We start from the raw sequence: 22,642 nt of genomic DNA, 5'->3' as shown, positions 1-22,642 counted from the left end.
GAGATCACAAGAGATCACAAGTAGGCCAGCAGAGGCGGGGGGAGCATGCTCCCTGCTGAGCAGAGAGCCTGTTGTGGGGCTTGATCCCAGGACCTTGAGATCATGACCTGAGCTGAAGGCAGAGGCTTAACCCACTGGGCCACCCAGGCAGCCCCCCAAGCAATTTTTTATATTTAAAACTTTGATGAATAGAAGTGAAAAACATATGCATCAAGATTAGGTCACAATATATAGCCACATTCTTTAATTTCTTTAAAAGGAGAGCTAATTCTTTTTAAGTAGTGAGGTCACACCGCGCACAATATTATCAATATTACGTAACATTCTAACAGGAGAAAGAAATTTTGAAACAATCTCATTTGCAAAGTTCTCCAAGACTTGTGAAAACCAGGGAGTATCATTATTTTTAGTAGCTTCAACCCTAGATTTCAACTGCTTTATCTCTTCATTCATCTCTTCAGATTTCTTTCTAAATCCTTCATTGAGCAGATCACGTTGGACCTAAACAGAAAGTGAGAAGTAAAAATTTAAAATTACCATATTTTTTTCAAGAATTGTACTTCATATATAAAAATGTGGTTAAACTATCTTTGTTTTAGTCCTAAAATTGTTTCTGCTGAATCTAGAAAGGAGAATTTTGTATTGAGGAATATTTCCTGACTTGGACCTAAACATTGAGAAGAAACATAATTTAAAAACTTACTGAAATTCACACACCATTAAGGTTTTCCAGGATGCTAAGCCTGATACGAGGACAAAGGTAACATGTTTCCGTAAAAACAAAAACAAAACCAAAAACAAAACAGTTGGAAGGTAGCCTTGGTTTGATCACACTCAGTCCCATCCCACTTGTGTTGATATGGTCACCCAAATAGTAGAAATGATGGGAACTTATAAGCTCTTATAGAAATCTATCATAAACATGTCTTGAAAGATAATGAGAGAATTCCTCCCTATGCCATCTGATAACTTGAGTAAACCACCCACACCTGGACACAATATAGCAAATTCAGAAGCTGTCACTTCCCTGTGTTTTTAAGTCTGTACATTTCTGATAGTTAAATGTCAGCATAGATCTATCTTACAGTCTTTGGGCAGTCATAGTGTTTCTTATAATTGTCAGTGATCTTGATAAAGCATACCACTTGCTGCTTGTATTAAATACATATGGATCTTCAGAATTTAAGAAACAAGTCAGAGGACCATAGGGGAAGAGAGGAAAAAATAAAACTATGAAACCAGAGAGGGAGACAAACCATAAGAGACTCTTAAACTTGGGAAAAAAATTGTTAATTAAAAAAAATACATATGGTTGGAATATCTATTTACTCAAGCCTCATGAAACCATTTTAAAATCCCCCAAATAGCAATTCAAATGCTATCTATACTCTCCAAGAGCTTGGAGGTGCCCTACACATCCTCAACTCTCTAGAGTCTACATATTTAGAGTGGAATTCAAAGGCTTTTTTAGAAAAGAAGGAGGAGGAGGAGGGGAAAGGGCAGGAAGAGGACGAGGAGGAGGAAGAGGAGAGGAAGGAGAGGCAGAAGGAAAGGGAGAGGGAGAAGAATTCAAAGAACTCAAGGTTTTAATAAGTCACAAGCAGTTAATGGCAAGAGTGCTTCCTTCTATGAGCTCCATACCTGTAACCTTCACCCATCCTTTCCTGAGGTACCAGAAGAAGGACCGCCAAGCATTACCAAGGCCATGGGCAGACCTACCTTCAGCTTATGCTCCAAAATCATATTCTGTTCTTTAATTAGGTTTTCTCTATCCTTCTTCATCTTCTTTTCCAGTTGGACTATGTTTTCCTGGAGACTCCTCTGTTGCGCCTCCATCTGCTGTTGCTGCTCCAGTAGTTTCTGTTTTAGCATCTCCTGTTCTCTCTCAGCGGCCTCCTTGCTGAGCCGCTCCTCTGCCCCAAGGAAAGTTTAGAGAGGCAAGACAATTAAGCAAGGATTTATATCTATCTAAGCTCAGAGACAAAACCAAATTGGAAAGGAAAGTGGAAAATCTCTGAATCATTCATGTCCTCACCATTGGAACCACATTTCAGAATATTTTGGGAAAGTCCCTGTCTGGCTCCCAAACAATCATAACGTTCCTTGTTTTTAGACTTAGCAGAGTTGTTCCAAGAAGAGGAAGCTCCTTGTTTTGCCCTCACACCTGCCTGAGGGCTATACCCAACCCATTGTGAGCCAAGCCCTGCCCCATACCTGCTATGGCCTTCTCCCCATCAGTGAGGGCTTTATCTGCCTGCCAGATGGATTTCTCTATTGAAGCCTGTGACTGCAGAAAGCTCTGGAGGACCTCATTTGCCTGAGGAACCAAGAAGAAGCAAAGAACTTAGAGTTCCACTATGGAGATTAGTGCTGCAAAAACAAGTATGTCCATATGATTTTTGCTTCATGCTTAAAATTCTACAGTGGCTCCCTACAAGGTGTCCAAGCTCCTTAGTGTGACCAGAGACTCTCCATAGCTCCTGCTTCCTGTCTCCCTCCAGGCTCTCCCCCTGTGCTACTTCCTTCTACCTACTCTAGGTTCCAGCCAGTCAGAAATATGTTCAGTTCTATAAATCCACAGACTCTGATTCTTTGATATATTTGGCTTCTCACTGGGAAATGTTGCCTCTAATTTGTGCTCTTGCTCTCCTCTGTCATTTGCTGGCTTACTTTAGGCAAGTTATTTTAACCTGCTTGTGCCTCTCATTTCAGATCTATAAAATGTTGACAATAAATATAGACATTTCTAATGTTGTTTGAAGGATTAAACTTAAGAGTCTAGGGAAACAGCTTTACATTATGCCTATAAGAAATAAGAGTCCAATATATATTAGTTGCATTATTATTTAATTATTATTATGTTTGTACCTCAACCTATGTAGCCCATTTTTTCTTATTTATTCTTTATTATTATACTATTTTTAATTTGAGTACAGTTGACGCACAATGTTATGCTAGGTTGGGGTGTACAACATTGTGGTTCTAAAGTTCTCACATTATGCTATGTTCACCACAGGTGTAGCCACCATCCAGCTCACTATATCACTATCACAATTTGTTGATTGTATTCCTTATGCTGTGCGTTTCAGTCTCATGACTTATTCATTCCATAACTGGAAACCTGTATCTCTCACCACCCTTCACCCATTTTGTCCATTCTACCAACCCCCTCCCCGTGGCAACCACCTGTTTGTTCTCTGTGTTTATTGTTCTGATTCTTTTTTTTTTTGCTTATTCATTTGTGTGTGTGTGTTTTAATATTCCACTTATGAGTGAAATCATATGGTATTTCTCTATCTCAGTTTGACTTATTTCACTTAGCATAATATTCTTTAGGTCCATCTATGTTGTCTCAGATAGCATGATCACATTCTTTCTATGGCTGCATAACAGTGCACCATATAGAGACCATCGACACAGGTTGATATGTGTTATAACTTTGTATGCAATTGTCCGTGTATTTGACTTCCTCTCTTACATTTGATCATATACTTAAGTACAATGACTCTAACTTGTAAATTGTCAGCACTTGGCATAGTCAATGCTGTGTTGTTGGATGAAGAAATGAGTAATTTCTGTTCCGTCTCTTGTGGATTTCAGAAATCCATACTCTTTTTGGGGGGGAATAAGCATTTCCACTCTTCTCAGGAGTAAATAGTAAATAGTGGACCTCAGAAGCTAAAACTGTCATGATATCCCCATGCTGTTGTCACCCACAACAGGGGCTGTGCTCTCAGATTATTTGAAGACCCCTTAGACTCCATTATGTAGGCTCCCCATGCTCCCCTATTCCTCACCTTCACTCCTTTCCTGGGCACTTGTGAATATTTCCATTCAATACTTTCTTTTGCTTCCCTGTAGAGCTTGTATCCCCCAGGAACAGAGAAAGTTCCTGCTGAAATACTTTCCCTTAGGACCTGTGACATCTCATCAAGGCTGGACTGGCAGTATTTAAGGGATGCCTCTTCATTCTGCTGCAAGAAATGCTCTTTCTTATCCTTTATGAGTTCCTACAAGGGGAAAGTAGAGAGATGTCACCTGAAGAAAGGAACAGAAACAATACCATTCCAAAGAATCTGGTAGAAGGATTGGTCTAACTGTGGTCCTCATGAGAAAAGTGTTCTGTTGCAGAAGGACATGGAATAAAACAGGAATCACAAGACTTGACTTACTCACAACCTTGAATGCTCTTTGCAAGACTCTGGGCAAGTTTCTTAAACTTCCTGGTTCTTCTGAAATGTTGGAGTTGTATTGCCTAATCTCTGGGGCTCCTTGCCATTGGAGCATTCAGTGATTTCATTGTCAATGATACAGTGATACAACAAGGAGCAATATAAGTTGAAAATGACCTGGAATGAGCATCTGATAAGAGAAAATTTGCTTTGTGACAATGGGAGTATGTTCCAGAAAGCAACCATGCTTAGGAATGACTTTTGGGTGTTGTGGGCAGGCTTGGAATTCATTGATGTATTTAAAGATCAGGAAGATATCTATACTTCAGAGATCAGAGAGATTACTAGATAACGTGCTTTAGTATAGGGAGTAAAAAAACAAAGAAATGTAGTCCTTTGAAACTCTCTTTCACATAAGAATCCAGATTTCTTTATCCTTGAGTAAGATATGAGCCATGGGTCAATAAAAGCACTTCTAGGCTTCATTCTTCAAAAGGAAGAGTCCTGAAGAATAATTACTAAGACACATTACCACAAGAGACTTCTGGAACTCCTGCTTGTCATCCTTGAAGGAATGCTTCATGAACACTTCAATGGCTTCCTTCTCACAGTCTGCATGCACATCCAGCAGCTCCTGGAGCGTGTCTGTGGGGAGTGCCAGTCGCTGGGACATCTGCTCACTGTAGTGGTTGGCTGCCTTCTGCACGGCCTCAGAGTTCTCAAGCTGGGCTAGAGTTGTCACTGCATTCTCCAAACAAGGCACTGCTCCAGTATTGATGGTATCCACATAGGTCACCACCAGAGTCTTCAGCCCTGAATGAACCAGGATATTGAAAGGATAAAGATCAAATTATTATCCCATAGGATTCCAGATTCTGAGACTACATTTCTGAAGTCACGTGTACTCGTACCTACCACCCTCTTCACCCCACCCTCTGCCACACAGCCCTGCTTCCTCCTATCTTCATCTTTGTTTTCCTATTGACTTTAAATTTTTATGGTCTGCAGGTCACATGGTTAAAAAAATTAAAAATTTACCTTTATCCAACATACTAAAAGGTATCTGGAAAACATAATTTCTGATTAAAAAATTAAAAGCAAATTAAATTATATATGTATACAGATGGGGAAGGGTAAATCAGATTATATTTGTTCCAAATTCTGAAGCTTCCAGTGGATTTTCACCAATTTATTGGATACTATTTATTTTGTACTGCTCTAAACACCCAAAATGTTTGTTTATTTATTTATTTATTTATTTATTTTTACAAATAAACCTTATCACATGGGACTTCTTTTGGGAAAAAAAGGAAATATATTCTGTTTTTATATTGTTAGTGATTTTTTTCTGATCAGTGGAAGTTTTTTTTTTTTTTTTCAGATAAGTCAGTGACACAGATATCAGTGACAAAGTGTGCAGTTTTGGAGAGGAATTTGTAAACTCCTAAAAGTGAGATAATTATAAAACAAACGCATCTCTCCATGGAGTGAGAATGTGTGTATACCTAGAATTCCATATAGAATCAAACAAAAATGCTGATATTAGGCCCCACAGAAATGTGAAAAGGAGACTCACGATTTCCAGTGATTGTGACTCCCTCTCTGAGAGTCTTGGTTCTTGCCTGGGTGTGGATGTAAGAACAAAAATTGTTTGCTTGTGTCAAGAATTTAGGATCCAGTTGATGTTCAGGTATATTCTCAATATCAGCTAGGAGTTTTGTTTCATTTACTGGCCGGTCAAAGACAAAACACTTCCGTTTTGGAAAGAAATGCCTGATGCACTCTCTGGGTAGATTGGATGCTTGGATTCTAGAGTTGTTGCCTGAAGGATAGGAACAACAGATTACCTTGGGAACAGTCTTGAGGCAAGGGAGCTAATGGTTTTTATGATTGGGATTTTGATTCTTTGCTGTCTCCTGTGCTTGAAACACCTTTAACATAGACATTCAATACTTTCTTGAACAGCAAACTCATACCAATGGTAGCATTTTGGAAAGAAATTAGGGGAGACATCAGTCCAGGTAATTAAAACCTATGGCTTAGAAGTCCAGACTTAAAAATGGTGGTAGAGTTGTTCATTAGATGTTTACTGAACAAATGGCAAAAAAAAAAAAAAAAAAAAAAAAAATCAAGAGTCAAATGTAACTTCTTGGTCTAAGGTAGAAACTGAGCTTGGGACCAAGTGCCACAATCAAGGGATAATGGAGCAGTTTTAGGAACAACAGTATTAAGCATATTCATACACTGGTTATTGAAGGAAAACTTCTTTGATGCTAGAAATAATTTGCACAATGTTAGCTATTTTATTTCACAAAAACCTCAGAAGAGTAAATGTAACTAAAATGTAATTCTAGGATGTCACCACTACTCTGCAAACTCCTTGAGGTAAAGGGCTAGATTTGATTTAATAGCATTGCTCTTCGGCCTAGCCAGTTTCTCATTAAATGTTTTCAGAAACTCTAAGTAGAAAACTGAAAGCAAGAATGAATAAATCAGAATTGATCTTTCCCTCAAGGTTTAATGAGATCTATACCATTATAAATGTAACCCATTAAGATAATTTATTATTTCAAAATTATAACATGGACAAATATATGGGAATTAAGAGAAAACTATGATATATACAGTAAAATGAATGTTCTGATAATTATCAGAAATATTGAAAAGGTATAGATTGAAAAGGCATACTTCTTCAGGTTTACTTGGAACGCATAGTCATTTTTTTATGCGATAGATCTATGCAGGTATTAGAAAATTATATCCTTCTTTGAGAAGATTAATATCTAACTGTAAAATATATTTTTATTGAAATATATTCTATATATATTAATATGTTGATTTTCCATATAATTTCATGCCTAATGTGTTACAGTCAGTTGTTTTCTTCAACACAGAAGCCAAAGTAAGGAACATGTATCTGGTCTTTGGAAAGTTAAAGCACCCAGTGAAATCTGGTAGCTACATTAGCCATTGTTTAAAGAACAGATGAGTTTTGAATAATTTCATTCTGGCCTAGGCTCTGCTTTTCAACCTAAGCTCAAGTCACCATTTCAACAGACTTTAATCTAGTTTTGAATACAAATGCTATCCCAAAGTTAACAGACTGTGTTCAGCAGCTCCCACCCTCTATTGAACCACCCACTGCCCAGGCCACGTTCTAATACCTGGTATCAGCTTCAAGGCATTCTCCAGGTACTCATCTTCTGTGATAGGATGATCATTTAACTTCAGCTCCAGGGTAAAATCCCGTACAGCCCAGATAAAGTCTGGAAAGAAACTCACAAACTCGGTGGAATCTTGTGTTCCATCCTTTTCTGGGGAGGACTTTGCCCTGATTAGTTCTGTGAGCTCTGTCACATAACTAGGACTCAAGTTAAGGAAAAGGAAGTGCCCACTCATCATTCCCACTTTCCTCTAACAAAAAATTATAAACTCTCTCCTTGGCCCTGGGTCCCTCTGCTCCACCAAAAGCAGCTAAGTGACAGGGAAGGAGAAACTAACTAGAACTCTATTCCCATCAACATACTGAGATGAGTGGTTTGGTCCCTGGAAGGATACTGCAGCTGCTCCAGGGCCTGGTGGTTGATGGTGCCCATGCTGTTGTAGACAAAGGTGCTGCACAGAAGCACAGCCAGTGCAAAGATCCATGAGTCATTCTTAGGGTCACCCTAGAAAGCATATTAGAGCAAGAGTTTTAGGAGTTTAGTCTTTAGAAATTCATTCAGACACTTCTTCTATCAGTCTTCTATTACTTTAGCTAACATTCTTGCCATGCAAAGAAATAAGTTTGAAGACAGACATATATACAGATATCAACTTTGACAATTACAAAGACATTTTTTGTGATTGTGAGTCTTCCATATAAAAGAGATTCCAATATTGCATAGGTTTCTTTTTCCTCAATTGGATGAAATAAAGTAACATATATAGAAAAACTAGTACAGTACCTGGTGTGCAATGGTGAGTGATAGCATTTATTCATTCTATGTAGAGCTATATAAAATATACCAAAGTTGCTATAACTGGGAATTCAAATTATATTCAATTAAATTCCACAAATGTTTATAGGAAGCTACTGAGTGTATCCCACTGCTTTTTTATTTAAGAAGCAAACTTGAAAATAGCAATAGTTACTTTCAGGGTGACTGTTTTAAAGTGGTGACAAACATCCATAACAATGAATGTAATAAAGATGACAATACCTATAAAGATATTAGTAATCTTATATTTTAGTAATGTCCATAAGCAGTGGAACCTATAGCTGTAATAGAAATGATGGAAGACCATTCCATGCTCTTGGATCAGAAGAATAAACATTGTTAAAATGTCTGTACTGCCTAGAGCAATCTATACTTTTAATGCTATTCCGATCAAAATTCCACTGGTATTCTTCAAAGAGCTGGAGCAAAGAATCCTAAAATTTGTATGGAATCAGAAGAGACCCCGAATCACTAAGGAAATGTTGAAAAACAAAAATAAAGCTGGGGGCATCACGTTACCTGATTTCAAGCTTTATTACAAAGCTGTGATCACCAAGACAGCATGGTACTGGCATAAAAACAGACACATAGACCAGTGGAACAGAGTAGAGAGCCCAGATATGGACCCTCAACTCTAGGGTCAACTAATCTTCGACAAAACAGGAAAAAATACACAGTGGGAAAAAAAGACAGTCTCTTCAATAAATGGTGCTGGGAAAACTGGACAGCTATATGTAGAAGAATGAAACTCGACCATTCTCTTACACTGTACAGAAAGATAAACTCAAAATGGATAAAAGACCTCAACGTGAGACAGGAATCCATCAGAATCCTAGAGGAGAACATAGGCAGTAATCTCTTCGATATCAGCCACAGCAACTTCTTTCAAGATATGTCTCCAAAGGCAAAGGAAACAAAAGTGAAAATAAACTTTTGGGACTTCATCAAAATCAAAAGCTTCTGCACAGCAAAGGAAACAGTCAAAAAAACAAAGGGACAACCCACCGAATGGGAGAAGATATTTGCAAATGACAGTACAGACAAAAGGTTGATATCCAGGATCTATAATGAACTCCTCAAACTCAACACACACGAAACAGGCAAACATATCAAAAAATGGGCAGAAGAGATGAACAGACACTTCTCCAATCAAGACATACAAATGGCTATCAGACACATGAAAAAATGTTCATAATCACTAGCCATCAGGGAGATTCAAATTAAAACCACATTGAAATATCACCTTACACCAGTTAGAATGGCCAAAATTAGCAAGACAGGAGACAACATGTGTTGGAGAGGATGTGGAGAAAGGGGAACCCTCTTCCACTGTTGGTGGGAATGCAAGCTGGTGCAGCCACTCTGGAAAACAGCATGGAGGTTCCTCAAAATGTTGAAAATAGAACTGCCCTATGACCCAGCAATTGCACTATTGGGCATTTACCCTAAAGATACAAACGTAGTGATCCAAAGGGGCACGTGCACCCGAATGTTTACAGCAGCAATGTCCACAATAGCCAAACTATGGAAAGAACCTAGATGTCCATCAACAGATGAATGGATCAAGAAGATGTGGTATATATACACAATGGAATACTATGTAGCCATCAAAAGAAATGAAATCTTGCCATTTGCGACGACATGGATGGAACTAGAGTGTATCATGCTTAGCGAAATAAGTCAAGCAGAGAAAGACAACTATCATATGATCTCCCTGATATGAGGAAGTGGTGATGCAACATGGGGGCTTAAGTGGATAGGAGAAGAATAAATGAAACAAGATGGGATTGGGAGGGAGACAAACCATAAGTGACTCTTAATCTCACAAAACAAACTGAGGGTTGCTGGGGGGAGGGGGTTTGGGAGAAGGGGGTGAGATTATGGACATTGGGGAGGGTATGTGCTTTGGTGAGTGCTGTGAAGTGTGTAAACCTGGTGATTCACAGACCTGTACCTCTGGGGATAAAAATATATGTTTATAAAAAATAAAAAATTAAAAAAAAATCGAACTTCCCTATGACCCTGTAATTGCACTCCTGGGTATTTACCCCAAAGATATAGATGTAGTGAAAAGAAAAGCCATCTGTACCCCAATGTTTATAGCAGCAATGGTCACGGTCACCAAACTGTGGAAAGAACCAAGATGCCCTTCAACAGACGAATGGATAAGGGAGATGTGGTCCATATACACTATGGAGTATTATGCCTCCATCAGAAAGGACGAATACCCAACTTTTGTAGCAACATGGACAGGACTGCAAGAGATTATGCTGAATAAATAAGTCAAGCAGAGATAGTCAATTATCATATGGTTTCACTTATTTGTGGAGCATAACAAATATCATGGAGGACAAGGGGAGATGGAGAGGAGAAGGGAGTTGGGGGAAATTAGAAGGGGAGGTGTACCATGACAGACTATGGACTCTGAAAAACAATCTGAGGGTTTTGAAGGGGCAGGGGGTAGGAGGTCAAGGTACCAGGTGGTGGGTATTATAGAGGGCACAGATTGCATGGAGCACTGGGTGTGGTGCAAAAATAATGAATACTGTTATGCTGAAAATAAAAAATAAATTTAAAAAAATAAAAAGAAACAAAGATTTAGAATTTTATCAAGGAAGACCAGAACTGTGTAACTTGGAGAAAGAGTATATGTTATGAAGGCTTACTGGAAGTCTTGAGCTGAATTTCAAGAACTCGTCAAATACAGACATGAAGAAACACAGACTTCATTCTCAGCGTGTCTCATGTGCATGTTGTTTCTTAATACATGTGTATTAATGTATGTGTGTGTTTGTGGGTCTTTGATTCCACATATGAGTGAAATGAGGTATTTGTCTTTCTCAGTCTGACTTATTTCACTTAGGATAATACTCTCTAGGTCTCTCCATGCTGTTGGAAATGGCACAATCTCATCCTTTTTTATGTCTTTGTAATATTCCATTGTGTATTTATACCACATCTTCCTTATCCATTTGTCTACTAATGGACTCTTAGGTTGTTTCCATATCTTGGCTATTGTAAATAATGCTTGAGTAAACAGAGGGGTGCATATACCTCTTTGGATTAGTGTTTTCTTCTTCTTTTGGTAAATAGTAATGGAATTATTGAAACATATGGTATTTCTACTTTTAACTTCTTGAGAAACCTCCATACTGATTTCCACAAATTAAAAATTAATAGAAAAAGAAATAGAGAATTTCTAACTCCTCTTTTGGAATAAATGGAGAGCTACAGAAATTTAAATACCATCTCCAAGTAAGTCTCAATGTAAGGCACATAAGGAGTAATCATTCATTTCCACCATTAGTAGCAAGTTAAAAAAAAAAAATTCATCCGAAAATGTTTGTTATAGGACAAACACATGCTGTTGTTGCTGTTCAAAGACTTATTTACCTATTTGGGAGAAAGAGAGCCAGGGTGGGGAGGAGAAGGAGAGAGTCTTGAAGTAGAATAGACTCTGCCATGAGTGTGGAGCTGGGTGGGGCTGAATCTCACCACCCCAAGGTCACACCTAAGCCAAAACTGAGAGTCATTTAGTGTACCAGCTGTGCCAGATCTGGTGCCCCCAAACACTTGCTTTTATAGAACCAGCACATTCAAAGGTATCTCAAAGCCTTCTGTAATGCTCTTTGGGTAGATGATGAATTTCACCATAAGAAATGTAAACATAATCTCTTAACTCCACACCTCTAATACACACTTCATCTGGAAGATAAATCAGAAATATTTCTTCTCCTAGGATGGAGTTGATGTTTCTCCTCTTTCCCATCAAGGCACCCTTATGCTTAACATAAGTGGTACAGACTATGGTGTGCTGCCCTTATCACTTTGTAAAATTGAAGGACTGATTCCCCCAGCTAGTGGGAGTGCTGATGGAAGAAAAATTATTCTGTTAATTAGAAAGGCTTCCAGAGTAGGCTTTCCATGATTTATCCGCACCCTTGTCCCAACTCAGGATAAAAATCATCCCAGCAAGAGAACTCCCATGGAAGTGACAGAAGTCAACAACTGCATTGTGATACAACTTTTTCCTCTCTCCAACTTGCTTCTTTCCCAGTCAAATTTTATTAAATCTGACTGCATTTGTGTGGTCTTCTCAACTCGACTGAAGATGCGTTGAGGGTAGGACATTTATTGTAGTGACTGTCATCTAAAGTAGTAAGCCAGGAGACTTCAACTTAGCTATTCAATAATTATTTCTTAAATTTAATCAAATACTTCAGAGCCCCTTGGTGGTTCAGTCAGCTGAGCATCTGACTCTTGGTTTCAGCTCAACTCATGATCTGCAGGTCATGAGATCAAGCTCTACATCAGGGTCTGTGCTCAGCAGGGAGTCTACTTGAGATTCTCTCTCTCTCACTCAGCCCCTCCAATGACTCACAGTCTTAATATATCTCACTATCTCTCAAATAAATAAATAAGTGTTTTAAAAATATTTATAAAATAATTCAAATGATTCAACCAGTATCAAGAAATAAAAGATTTTATCTAATATACCATATCTTACCTAGAAGTGAACTTTAAAGAAACCAGAATGCCTTATTTATTATTATTGGATTTCTAGATTTTGCAAATAGATCACAACAGTTAAATTACAAAAATATCATGAAGAAGTAAGGAGCAAATACGGAAAAAAAGGGGTTTACCTGTGACTGTCTTCTTACCTTTTCCACATCACCCAGGCCCTCGGTATCCAGAAGGACCAGGGTGTGGTTTGGCTTGCAGGGGTGAGGCACACACCAAATCCAGATGCCCTTGGTTTTAGACTGCACTGTAGAGCCCAGAGGGAAACCTGCAAGGGGAGGGGAGAAGGCAACATACAGTGACAGGAGATTCATCTAAGCAGCCAGAGGGTACAAAGTCAGACTTTTTGGAATGTAAATAAGTACCCTAGCATACAAGATTGCTCTTTCTCAAATTCCTTAAGGATGTCCCATTTTGTGTCTTCTGATTCAAGGAGGGCAGTGATGCCAAGCAAGTGGTCAAGATGGAGGCAAAGAGCCATTATTGAAGGAAAAATAAATTTGAAAAATGGAAATCATTGATAACCATCAATGAGAATTTTGAGAGAATGTTGAGGCACAAAGTCAGAGAACAGTGAATTAAAGAGAAACATGGGAAAAGAAAAAGTAGAAAGGAAACTGAGATCACATTTTTTTCCAAAGTGATTAAAAAAGGGGGGAGGAAGGTTGTCAACTACAATAGGATGTGAAACCCAGGAAGGAATTTTAAGATGATAGGTGTCCTGGGGTCCTTGAGCACAATAGTCAAGAAAGAATTCTTGAGATATTTCATAGTGCAACTTAGTAAGTTTATTCAAGTAGCATGGGGATAAGACCCATTGGCAAAAGAGCTACACTTTTTCTGTATGAAGCTGGTGGTTATATGCTTACAACTCAAGAGGAAGGGGATGTGTAGAGGTATTAGATCATAAATGTATCTTAGAATTTCTATTCATAAACTACTTTTGCAAGATTTCTCTGGTGCTTCTTATTCAGTTCAATAGCAGCTATTGGTGAGGTATACAGGCAGTCCTGAGACTCTTCAAGAATGTAGCAGCCAGCACATATTTGATCCTTATCAGAATTATGCAGGCTATAGGTCAGCCTTTTGGGCTTAAAGTGAACATTTTTCTATTTCTATCCCTCAATGTGTATTCAGACATCTTTATATGTTGATATCCCATAAAAAAGTAAATGTGTTCTAAGGGAGAAGAGATGCAATTATAAGAACCCAGTACTCGATCAGGTTAAAGAAGGTAGGATCCTGAGCATTAGCAAGGAAGATTTTCCTTAGCAGCAGTAAAACAGCATGGTAACAGATTACATTAAGAGTAATTTAGTGGTGAGAATTAGAATCAGAAGGTTGGTTGATTGTGAGAAGTTTGGCTCTCCTTTCTTGTGACCAGGGAAAAAAAAACTAAAGGCATAAGAGATATGGCTAGAGGTAACCAGTTGGCCCCAGGCTGAGTACAACACTCACCTCGGTTCTGTCCCGCAAGACGGTTCATCAAGTAGGATTTGCCGGTACGATACAGTCCTACAACGGCCACCACCACTACTGGTTGAGAAATCCTTTCAAGAATCTGTATAGCTGTCTGGTTCACTGACAGCTGCATATTGTTGTTTTCCACCAGACAAATGGGGGCTGTCATATGGGGTCCAGATGCCATGGCAATCTGCCAACCTAAAAAAGCCTCCTAGTAGAAATAAGATTACAAAATCATTCTCTGACTTGGAGTTATCCAAAGCACCCATCGGTTTAGGACTAGGTGAAACTTCTGTACTTTCTATGAGACAAAATGTAATCTAGAGTTACAAGACTGCAGAGGGCTTCCTCTATTACTCTCCCAAATTTGTGATGATATTAGTGATGAAACATAGAATATTATTCTTCAAAGTTTTGCTTCAATAGTAATAATAAAATTCAAGCAATTGTTACTGTCACTGAGAGCCTACAATATACCAGGTCCTGTAAAACATACCTTACATACTCAGCCTCATTGATACTTATAAGACCCTACAAGTTAGAAATTATTGTATCCCTTGTACCCACTTTACAAAAAAATAAATGAGTCTAACAAAAGCCGAGTAAGACATAAAGCCAGGTTTAAGCCTAGACAACTGAGCAAAATGGCAAGCTAGGAAGTTCTAAGCTCTTATTTCCCTGAGGACATATAAAAAATAACCAAAATATGGGCTAGAATAATCTTACAGTAGTTCTGCAAAAAGAGTAAAATATCTAAAGCCACCAAGCAAACATCCAGTGAAGAAAAAGCCATATTAAAAATGGTAGGAAATTCTGTGGTATTTTTCCTTTCAAGGAAAGGAAACTGTAAACCAGTTCCCACTTTTCTCCTTTGACCCAGAGGGAACAGAGCAGACCTTGTTCACAGTGTTCTGACCTATATGGAGTTTACCTCTTCACGTCTCCATTTTATCTCACTCATGGAGCCCAGACAGGGGGAGGGGCCAGGAAAATAGTGACATAACTTAGATATCAGATAGAAAGAAGCACTGGCATTGTTTTTCATGGGTATTGCTCATGAACTGCAGACCATGGATCTGCAGATGCCTGGGGCAAGAAATTACCAGGAAAGACATCAAACAGACCATCTTTGAAGCACCTGGGTGGCTCAGTCAGTTAAGTGTCTGCCTTCATCTTGGATCATGATTACAATGTCCTGTCATCAAGCCCTGTGTTCAGCTGCCTGCTCAACAGAGTCTGCTTCTCTCTCTCCCTCTGCACCTACCCCCACGCCCCAGTCATTCTCTGTCTCTCAAATAAATAAAAACAAAAAACAAAAATAGACCATCTTAGGCAGTAGTTCAGTTCCCACATCCCTCCTTTAGACTGGATGGAGCAGAGCAGACTATGTTTATGAAGTTCTAATCTGTTCTGAGCTGCCTGAAGGACGGGTCTTTCAGATCTCAGATTCAGATCTCAGACAGGGAGAAGCAAGGGGCATTGCTTGGGAAAGCTGCAGGGAGACTGACTTGCAGACCCCTCTGGCAAAATATTATGAGTGTGTAATTTTGTGATTTAATATAAGAAGTACGTATTTGGTCTTTTTCTGGGCTCCTGACACACAGCTTCCAAAATACATTTAATTTCCCAAGTGATGAAGGTAATGGAAGTATCTTTTGTTATAATATTTGTTTTTTGTCCTTGTTTCCTAAAATAGGTCCTAAAGTAGTTCCAGAATAAAGAAGGTGAAAGAAGTGTCTTCTGTGAAACATAACACCTTTCAAACACACTCGAGTTTATGTTAATGAGGTGATTTTGGTACATACCCTGGATGACCACAGAGGGAAGACTGGTTGCCAAGGGAACCAACCATGTGATTAGAGGGTTCAGCCTCAATCCCACCCCTGGGGCAGAGAGAAAAGCTGCAGGTTGAGTTAGTAACCAAAGGCCAATGATTTACTGAATCATGCCTATTTAATGAGGACTACATTAGAAACCTTAACTGAAGGAGTTTAAAGAGCTTCTGGGTTGGTGAACATGTGCATGTGCTCAGAGAGTGGTGTGCCCAGAGAGAAGATGAGAGGATGGAAGCTCCACACCCTTTTTTTGATACCTTGCCCTACACATCTCTCTTATCTTGCTGTTTTGGGGTTATATCCTCTTTCTTTCTTTCTTTCTCTCTTATAAACCAGTAGTCTAGTGAGTAAACTGTTTTTCATGAGTTCTGGAAGCTGTTCTAGCAAAGTACTGAATATGGAGTACAGATGGAGAACATAGCCACTCAGAAGCACAGGTGACAAACTGGAATTGAGATTGGCACCTGAAGTGGGGCTAGTCCTGTGGGGCTGTGCCCTTACTTTGTAGGGCAGGCACTAACTTCAGACTGTTTGTGTCAGAATTACTTACTGCGGAAGATTGCCCATATATGTGGTGACCAGAAGTGAGGTATTGAGAACAGTGTTGCGAGAAATAGAATTTTTTCCTTTTTCAGGGTAGAGACAAACAATAGACCATCAAAGGCCCCAAGGAGATTTTCAGAGGGTAATTAAGACATTTAAAAGCAGCACGTATAGGGGGGGATTGAAAAAGCCACACATAAGCTCAGGTAAGATGCGTGCTCAGAAAAGCCCTAAAAAGACTTTTAAGGTTTCTCCCTAGGTTAAGCCTAAGGCTCAAGACCAAGACCCAGCTAATGAGCAAAGACTTCCTTAGTACAAAATCTGTATACAAAGAATGGAAAAGGTGGCTGTTTCTATAAATGACCAGTTTTCAACTGAAACAGCAAAAATCACAAGGCATGCAGAGAAATAAGAAAATGCAGCCCATTCAAAGGAAGTAAACAAATGTGGCAGGAAACATCCCTGAAGAAACACAAGCATTGCGTGTTCTAGGCAAAGACTAAAGTAATTTTCTTAACTATGCTCAAAAAGCTAAAGGGAAACACAACAAAGTAAATCAGGAAAATGATATATAAATAAAATCAGTCCAGTTGCAGTGTGTACTGGTGTAAAGATAGGCATATTGACCAACGGAATAGAACAGAGAGACCAGAAATAAACCCTCCCATACATGGCCAAATGATTTTTGACAAGCCTGCTGAGATTTTCCCAATGGGGAAAGCACAGTGTTTTCAAGAAGTGGTGCTGGGGAAATGTGATATTCACATGCAACAGGATGAAGTTGGACCATTATTTTAACACCATTTATAAAATTTATCTCAAAACATATCAAAGATTTAAACAGAAGAGATGAAACTACAAAAATTCATAGAAGCAAACACAGGAGAAAACCTTCGTACTGGATTTGACAATGATATTTTTGGATAGGACACCAAAGGCATGATCAAAATATGAAAAAATGGTAAATAGGACTTCATCAAAGTTAATAATTTTTGTATATCAAAGAGCACCTTCAACAGAGTAACAAGGAAACTCACAGAATAAGAGAAGATAACTGATTTATCACATATCTGTTAACGGATTAATATCCAGAATCTTTAAGAACTCTTCCAACTCAGTAATAACAACAAAAACAATGCAATTCAAAAATGGGCAAAGGACTCAGACATTTCTCCCAAGAAGATACCTTTATGCAATAGATTCGTGAAAAGATGTTCAACATCACTAATCATTATGAGAATGCAAATCAAAACCACAGTGAGGTACAACTTCACACCCATTAGCATAGCCATTATTAAAAAAAATGAAAACAAAAACAAACTGAACAACTAGCACTGACCAAGATGTAGGAAAAATTGGAACCCTTGTGCATTGCTGGTAGGCATGGAAAATGTTACAACCACTGTGGAAACACTATGCTGGTTCCCCTCAGAGTCTACCATTTGATCCAGCATTTCCGTTTCAGGGCATAGGTAGAAAAATATCAAAAGTTTGACTCCAAACTCAACACCCAAAAAACAGAAAATCATGTCAAAAAAGAGGCAGATGACATGAACAGATACTTCTCCAAAGAAGACACACAAATGGCTAGCAGACACACGAAAAAATGTTCATCATCATTAGCCACCAGGGAGATTCAAATCAAAACCACATTGAGATACCACCTTATACCAGTTAGAATGGCAAAGATTAACAAGACAGGAAACAACAAATGTTGGAGAGGATGTGGAGAAAGGGGAACCCTCTAACGTTGTTGGTGGGAATGCAAGTTGGTGCAGCCACTTTGGAAAACAGTGTGAAGATTCCTCAAAAAATTAAAAATAGAGCTACACTTTGACCCTGCAATTGCACTACTGGGTACTTGCCCCAAAGATACAGTTGTAGTGAAAAGAAGGTCCATATGTACCCTAATATTCATGCAGCAGTGTCCACAATTGCCAAACTGTGGAAAGAGCCAAGATGCCCTTGAACAGGCCAATGGATAAAGAAGATGTGGTCCATATATATAATGGATTATTAGGATTATTACTGAGCCATCAGGAAGGATGAATACTCAACTTTTATATCAACATGGATGAGACTGGAGGAGATTATGCTGAGTGAAATAAATCAAGCAGAGAAAGTCAATTATCACATGGTTTTACTTGTGGAACATAAGGAATAACATAAGGACATTAGGAGAAGGAAAGGAAAAGTGAAGGGAGGGTTTGGGAGGGGGAGGTGAATCATGAGAGAGTATGGATTCTGAGGAACAGAGGGTTTTAGAGGGGAGAGGATGGGGGAATGGGTTGGCCTGGTGGTGAATATTAAGGAGGGCACATTTTGCATGGAGCCCTGGGTGTGGTACATAAACAATGAATCTTGGAACAGCAGCTGCCTTCGGCTCGGGTCATGATCCCAGCATCCTGGGATCGAGTCCCACGTCGGGCTCCTTGCTCAGCAGGGAGCCTGCTTCTCCCTCTGCCTCTGCCTGCCATTGTGTCTACCTGTGCCTGCTCTCTCCCTCTCTCTCTCTGATAAATAAATTTAAAAATCTTAAAAAAAAATTTTAACAATAAAAGGAGGGACTCAAACAGATTTTGTACACCAGTATTCATAGCAACAGTATTCATAGTAGCCAAGAAGTGAAAATGTCCATGAAGGGATGAATGGATCAACCAAATGTGTCATAATCATACAATGGAATATTTTTCAGCTGTAAAAAAGAATGAAATTCTGATACATGTTACAGCATTGATAAACACTGAAGACATTATTCTAAAGTGAAATAAGCCAGACACAGAGGACAAATATTTCATGATTTCACTTACAAGAAGTACCTAAAATAGTCAAAGGCATAGAGACAGAAAGTAGAATAGTGTTTACCATGGGCAGAAGGCAGGGGAATAGGGAGTTACTGTTCAAAGGGTACTGAGTTTCCATTTGAGATGAAAAAAATCTCTGGGGACAGATAGTGGTAATAGTTGTGCAACAGTGAGAATGTACTTAGTGTCACTGAACTATACTCTTAAAATGGCTAAAATGGTAAATTTTATGTTACACATATTTTTTATTACAATTTTAAAGCATTTTTTTTTTTAGAAAAACAACAACCGGATAATCCATTTCTCTGTCATATGCTACTGCAGCCACTTAGTGGACAGAATGTTCTTCCTTAAAGACATTGATTATCCTGTCAGTTCCTTTATCAGTAGATTAACCTATGTAGCTTCTCTTCATAATCACATATCACATTATGCTCTCTAGTATTAGAGAGCTGTGAACATGTGAACCCTGCGCTCATCTTTGTCTGCAGGTTGACAAGTACTGGGAATGGGAGTGGTAAGTGGAATGAGGTCAGTCTAAAGAATGTAGCCTCCCTTTCAAACAGGGACGGCAGGAGAATGTCCTAAATCTTGAGATACTACATGCTGAAGTACTTAGCTGAGATGGTCAATTTTTCTGCAAATTACTGCTATGAGTGGAAACTATATATATATTTATATATATAACTATATATATATGAGTGTGTGTGTATGCAAATATCATTTTATATTATGTAGGGAGACATACACATATATCTAGAGAGATAAAGCAAATCTAGCAAAATGTCACCAGTCGAGAAATCTAGGTGAATAGTATTTGAGATTTTCTTGTAAATGTTTTTTAAATTAAATTTTAATATAAAAAATTAAGTACTTAAGGTAAAATTGTGGTCTCCTGACATATTTTTGATTGCATTATATTAAAATGGTTTTCTAATATTGTGGAGTTACATAACATTTTTGACATAAGAGACTCCATTTTGAAGCTCCATTTTCTTTTCCGAAGAATGAGCTCTTTAACTGGACCAGAGTGGTAACAGTTTCAAGCAATTGCTCATAAAATATCAGCAGAGCAACTGACATGTAGATCATATGAGGACAGTAAAGTTAATGCATACGAGGGACAGCTTCATTTGATAGCACCAGTAACATCATCAACAAGATGGTAATCAGAAGAGCTCCACCAGTCAGCATTAAATCCGTGTTTTTTCTCTACTCTTTATCTAAATAAGAAGATAAGAAGACCCTTCCTTCTTTCTCATAAAAACCCCGTACTTTTCCCACATGAACAGGACACTTTTCTGTTCACTTTAGAATCTGGCTCCCCAAATTACAATTCTGAGACCCCAATAAAGGCCTTTGCTCATCTTCAATTTTACCTCCTTTTCTCGGTTCACAATATGTATTTTTCATAATCAGAATATGTAAACATGCTATTATATTCAAATGTTTCCAATATGCAGTTTTATATTTATATGTCACATATTCAAAAAGTGTCTAACACCAGCTCTATTATTTACTGCTCATGGCCCTTTAAACAATGAGCCTTACCTAGCTAAACCTAAGATTTTAAAGATAATTATAAGGGTAATGTGGATAAAATTATAGGTCCAACCTGGAGGATATTTTGATAATTAAATTAGATACCATAAGCTTTTGTCTTAGCATAGCATGCAGCACAAAATAGGATTTCAGTGTATGTTGAATAAATGGAGATTTATCTGCCAACAATTGCATTGAACAATTTGGTCCTTTGGGCTCTGCATTTCAACCCACTCCACAAACTACAGATTTCTAAGAAACAAGATCTACAAATAAATTCTTTGTCAGATCAGAGCAGTAAGCAAGTTCAGACACATGCTCCTGTCCCACCTCCTTCTGTCTGATTCTTCAGTGTGGGGAGCAATGAACATGCAGGTAAAAGAGAAGCCTTGAACAGCTACGTTGTAATGCCTGAAGGTTCACGGTCCCCTCCTTACAGAGAAGATTAGAAGAAGCTGAGGGAGATGTGACAGGAACAACTGAACAGCTTTATGAAAACAGGTCTGCGGTTTCCTAGCTGTGAATGAGCCACAGAGCTTTTTACTTCAAATGAGCAAAGTGCAACTGTTCGATCCTGTTCAGGACTGGATTTCAACATTTGAACTGCCTAAGAATCATCCAAAGAAATTGTTAAACCCAGATTCTATACATTTAACAACCGGTGCAGGTGATTCTGATGTTCCTATGAAAAAATCAACAACACCAGAGGGGGGCAAGGAGACAGAGACAGACAGACTGACAACATAGTTACTTTTAACTAATAAAGATCAGTGATGTGGGAACTAAATTTATTTCTACATGGAGATTTACAGAACTCTCAATCTGAAGCTTTCTTAAGTTTGACTAATAGAAAGATTAGAAAGAAATTATCTCTTTAGATTATCATTGCCTGTAAGCTCCTTGATGGACACTGTCTTGTTCTATGAATTCTAATGTCTGCCACAGAGCCTGGTAAGAGTAAATTTGGGAGGCTCCCATGGGGACTCCTTCCACTCTAGTTTCTGCTTTCCTGAGCTGACACTGTTCCCGAAGCAGCATATCCAGGGAGACATGGTGTGCTTGGCTGTTCCTTTGCAGCTGATACCGTTTCAGAGGCAGAGCTGAGCTTCCCTAAAACTAAAGCCAGCCAAGACCCTGATGGGTCAGACAAAAGGCAACCTGCCCCTCCTGCCCTTCCTCAGTTGTCACTTTCAATCAGAGATCAAGTCCAGTTCAAGACCATGTTGCATATAAAAGAAGATGCACTTACCTACTATGTAGCACAGCAGGTTCGAGAACAGTCTTAGCTGCTCACTGCTTGCTCACTTGCTCCTTCCACCTTTTAGCTTCCTCGTATAAAAGCTTAAAAAAAAAAAAAAACTAACTAAGGAAGTTAGAAATATCTACCCTTTAAATCACGTGTTAAAATTGAAATTGAAAGTAGAAGTAATTCAGGCAACATGAATCACCAGACTAGACCGTACATGTGGATGTTCAGTTCAGGATGAGATGAAATGAGGGAAAGCCCACAGTACTCAAGAGTCAGATCTTAGTAAACACACTCCCTCAGCTTTCTTTTGTCTTCCCCATCTTTGAGGGCTTTGCTGGCCTCTCTTGTTCATATGTCTCTCTCAGTGGGCTTAAGTTTCCTTAACACACAGGAAAAATAGAAAATTCTTGGCACAAATATAAGGAAAGTTGTATAAAGCAAGATTTATTTCAACTATTTTTCTTCTAGTGGGAATTCCTGAGTTCATTTGTCAGTGGAGAGCTTTAAGATTTTAAATATGGTCCCTATT

The 22,642-nt window shown here is 38.6% G+C and overlaps 1 protein-coding gene across 1 annotated transcript; it reads right to left on the bottom strand.

The window, feature by feature from the left end:
- Positions 1–221: 221 nt before the first annotated feature.
- Positions 222–22,342, bottom strand: LOC116567129 (guanylate-binding protein 6-like). Its single transcript, XM_032302012.1, has 12 exons — positions 22,328–22,342; positions 22,114–22,205; positions 14,135–14,351; positions 12,817–12,944; positions 7,731–7,840; positions 7,337–7,533; positions 5,749–5,994; positions 4,705–4,985; positions 3,798–4,010; positions 2,215–2,317; positions 1,720–1,913; positions 222–501 (listed from the first exon to the last, which is right to left on the bottom strand). Exons 3-12 carry the CDS (start codon positions 14,322–14,324, stop codon positions 265–267), a joined length of 1,899 nt encoding a protein of 632 aa, XP_032157903.1. The 5' UTR covers positions 14,325–14,351; positions 22,114–22,205; positions 22,328–22,342; the 3' UTR covers positions 222–264.
- Between the last annotated feature and the right edge of the window lie 300 nt (positions 22,343–22,642).

Source organism: Mustela erminea, chromosome 10 (genome assembly GCF_009829155.1).
Source record: "Mustela erminea isolate mMusErm1 chromosome 10, mMusErm1.Pri, whole genome shotgun sequence".
In the NCBI taxonomy this organism is placed as follows: Eukaryota; Metazoa; Chordata; class Mammalia; order Carnivora; family Mustelidae; genus Mustela; species Mustela erminea.
The sequence above is the reverse complement of the archived record's forward strand: the minus strand, read 5'-3'. Positions and strand labels throughout refer to the sequence as shown.

What these genes read in the sequence shown, in the direction of transcription:
- LOC116567129 (XM_032302012.1), bottom strand. Translation starts at nt 14,324, where the DNA reads ATGGCATCTGGACCCCATATGACAGCCCCCATTTGTCTGGTGGAAAAC. An exon ending in AGTTCCAGAAGTCTCTTGTG is followed by an intron (nt 4,011 to 4,704) that starts GTAATGTGTCTT and finishes TTCCCCTTGTAG; the next exon opens with GAACTCATAAAGGATAAGAA. An exon ending in TGCCCAGGAAAGGAGTGAAG is followed by an intron (nt 2,318 to 3,797) that starts GTGAGGAATAGG and finishes TTGGTTCCTCAG; the next exon opens with GCAAATGAGGTCCTCCAGAG.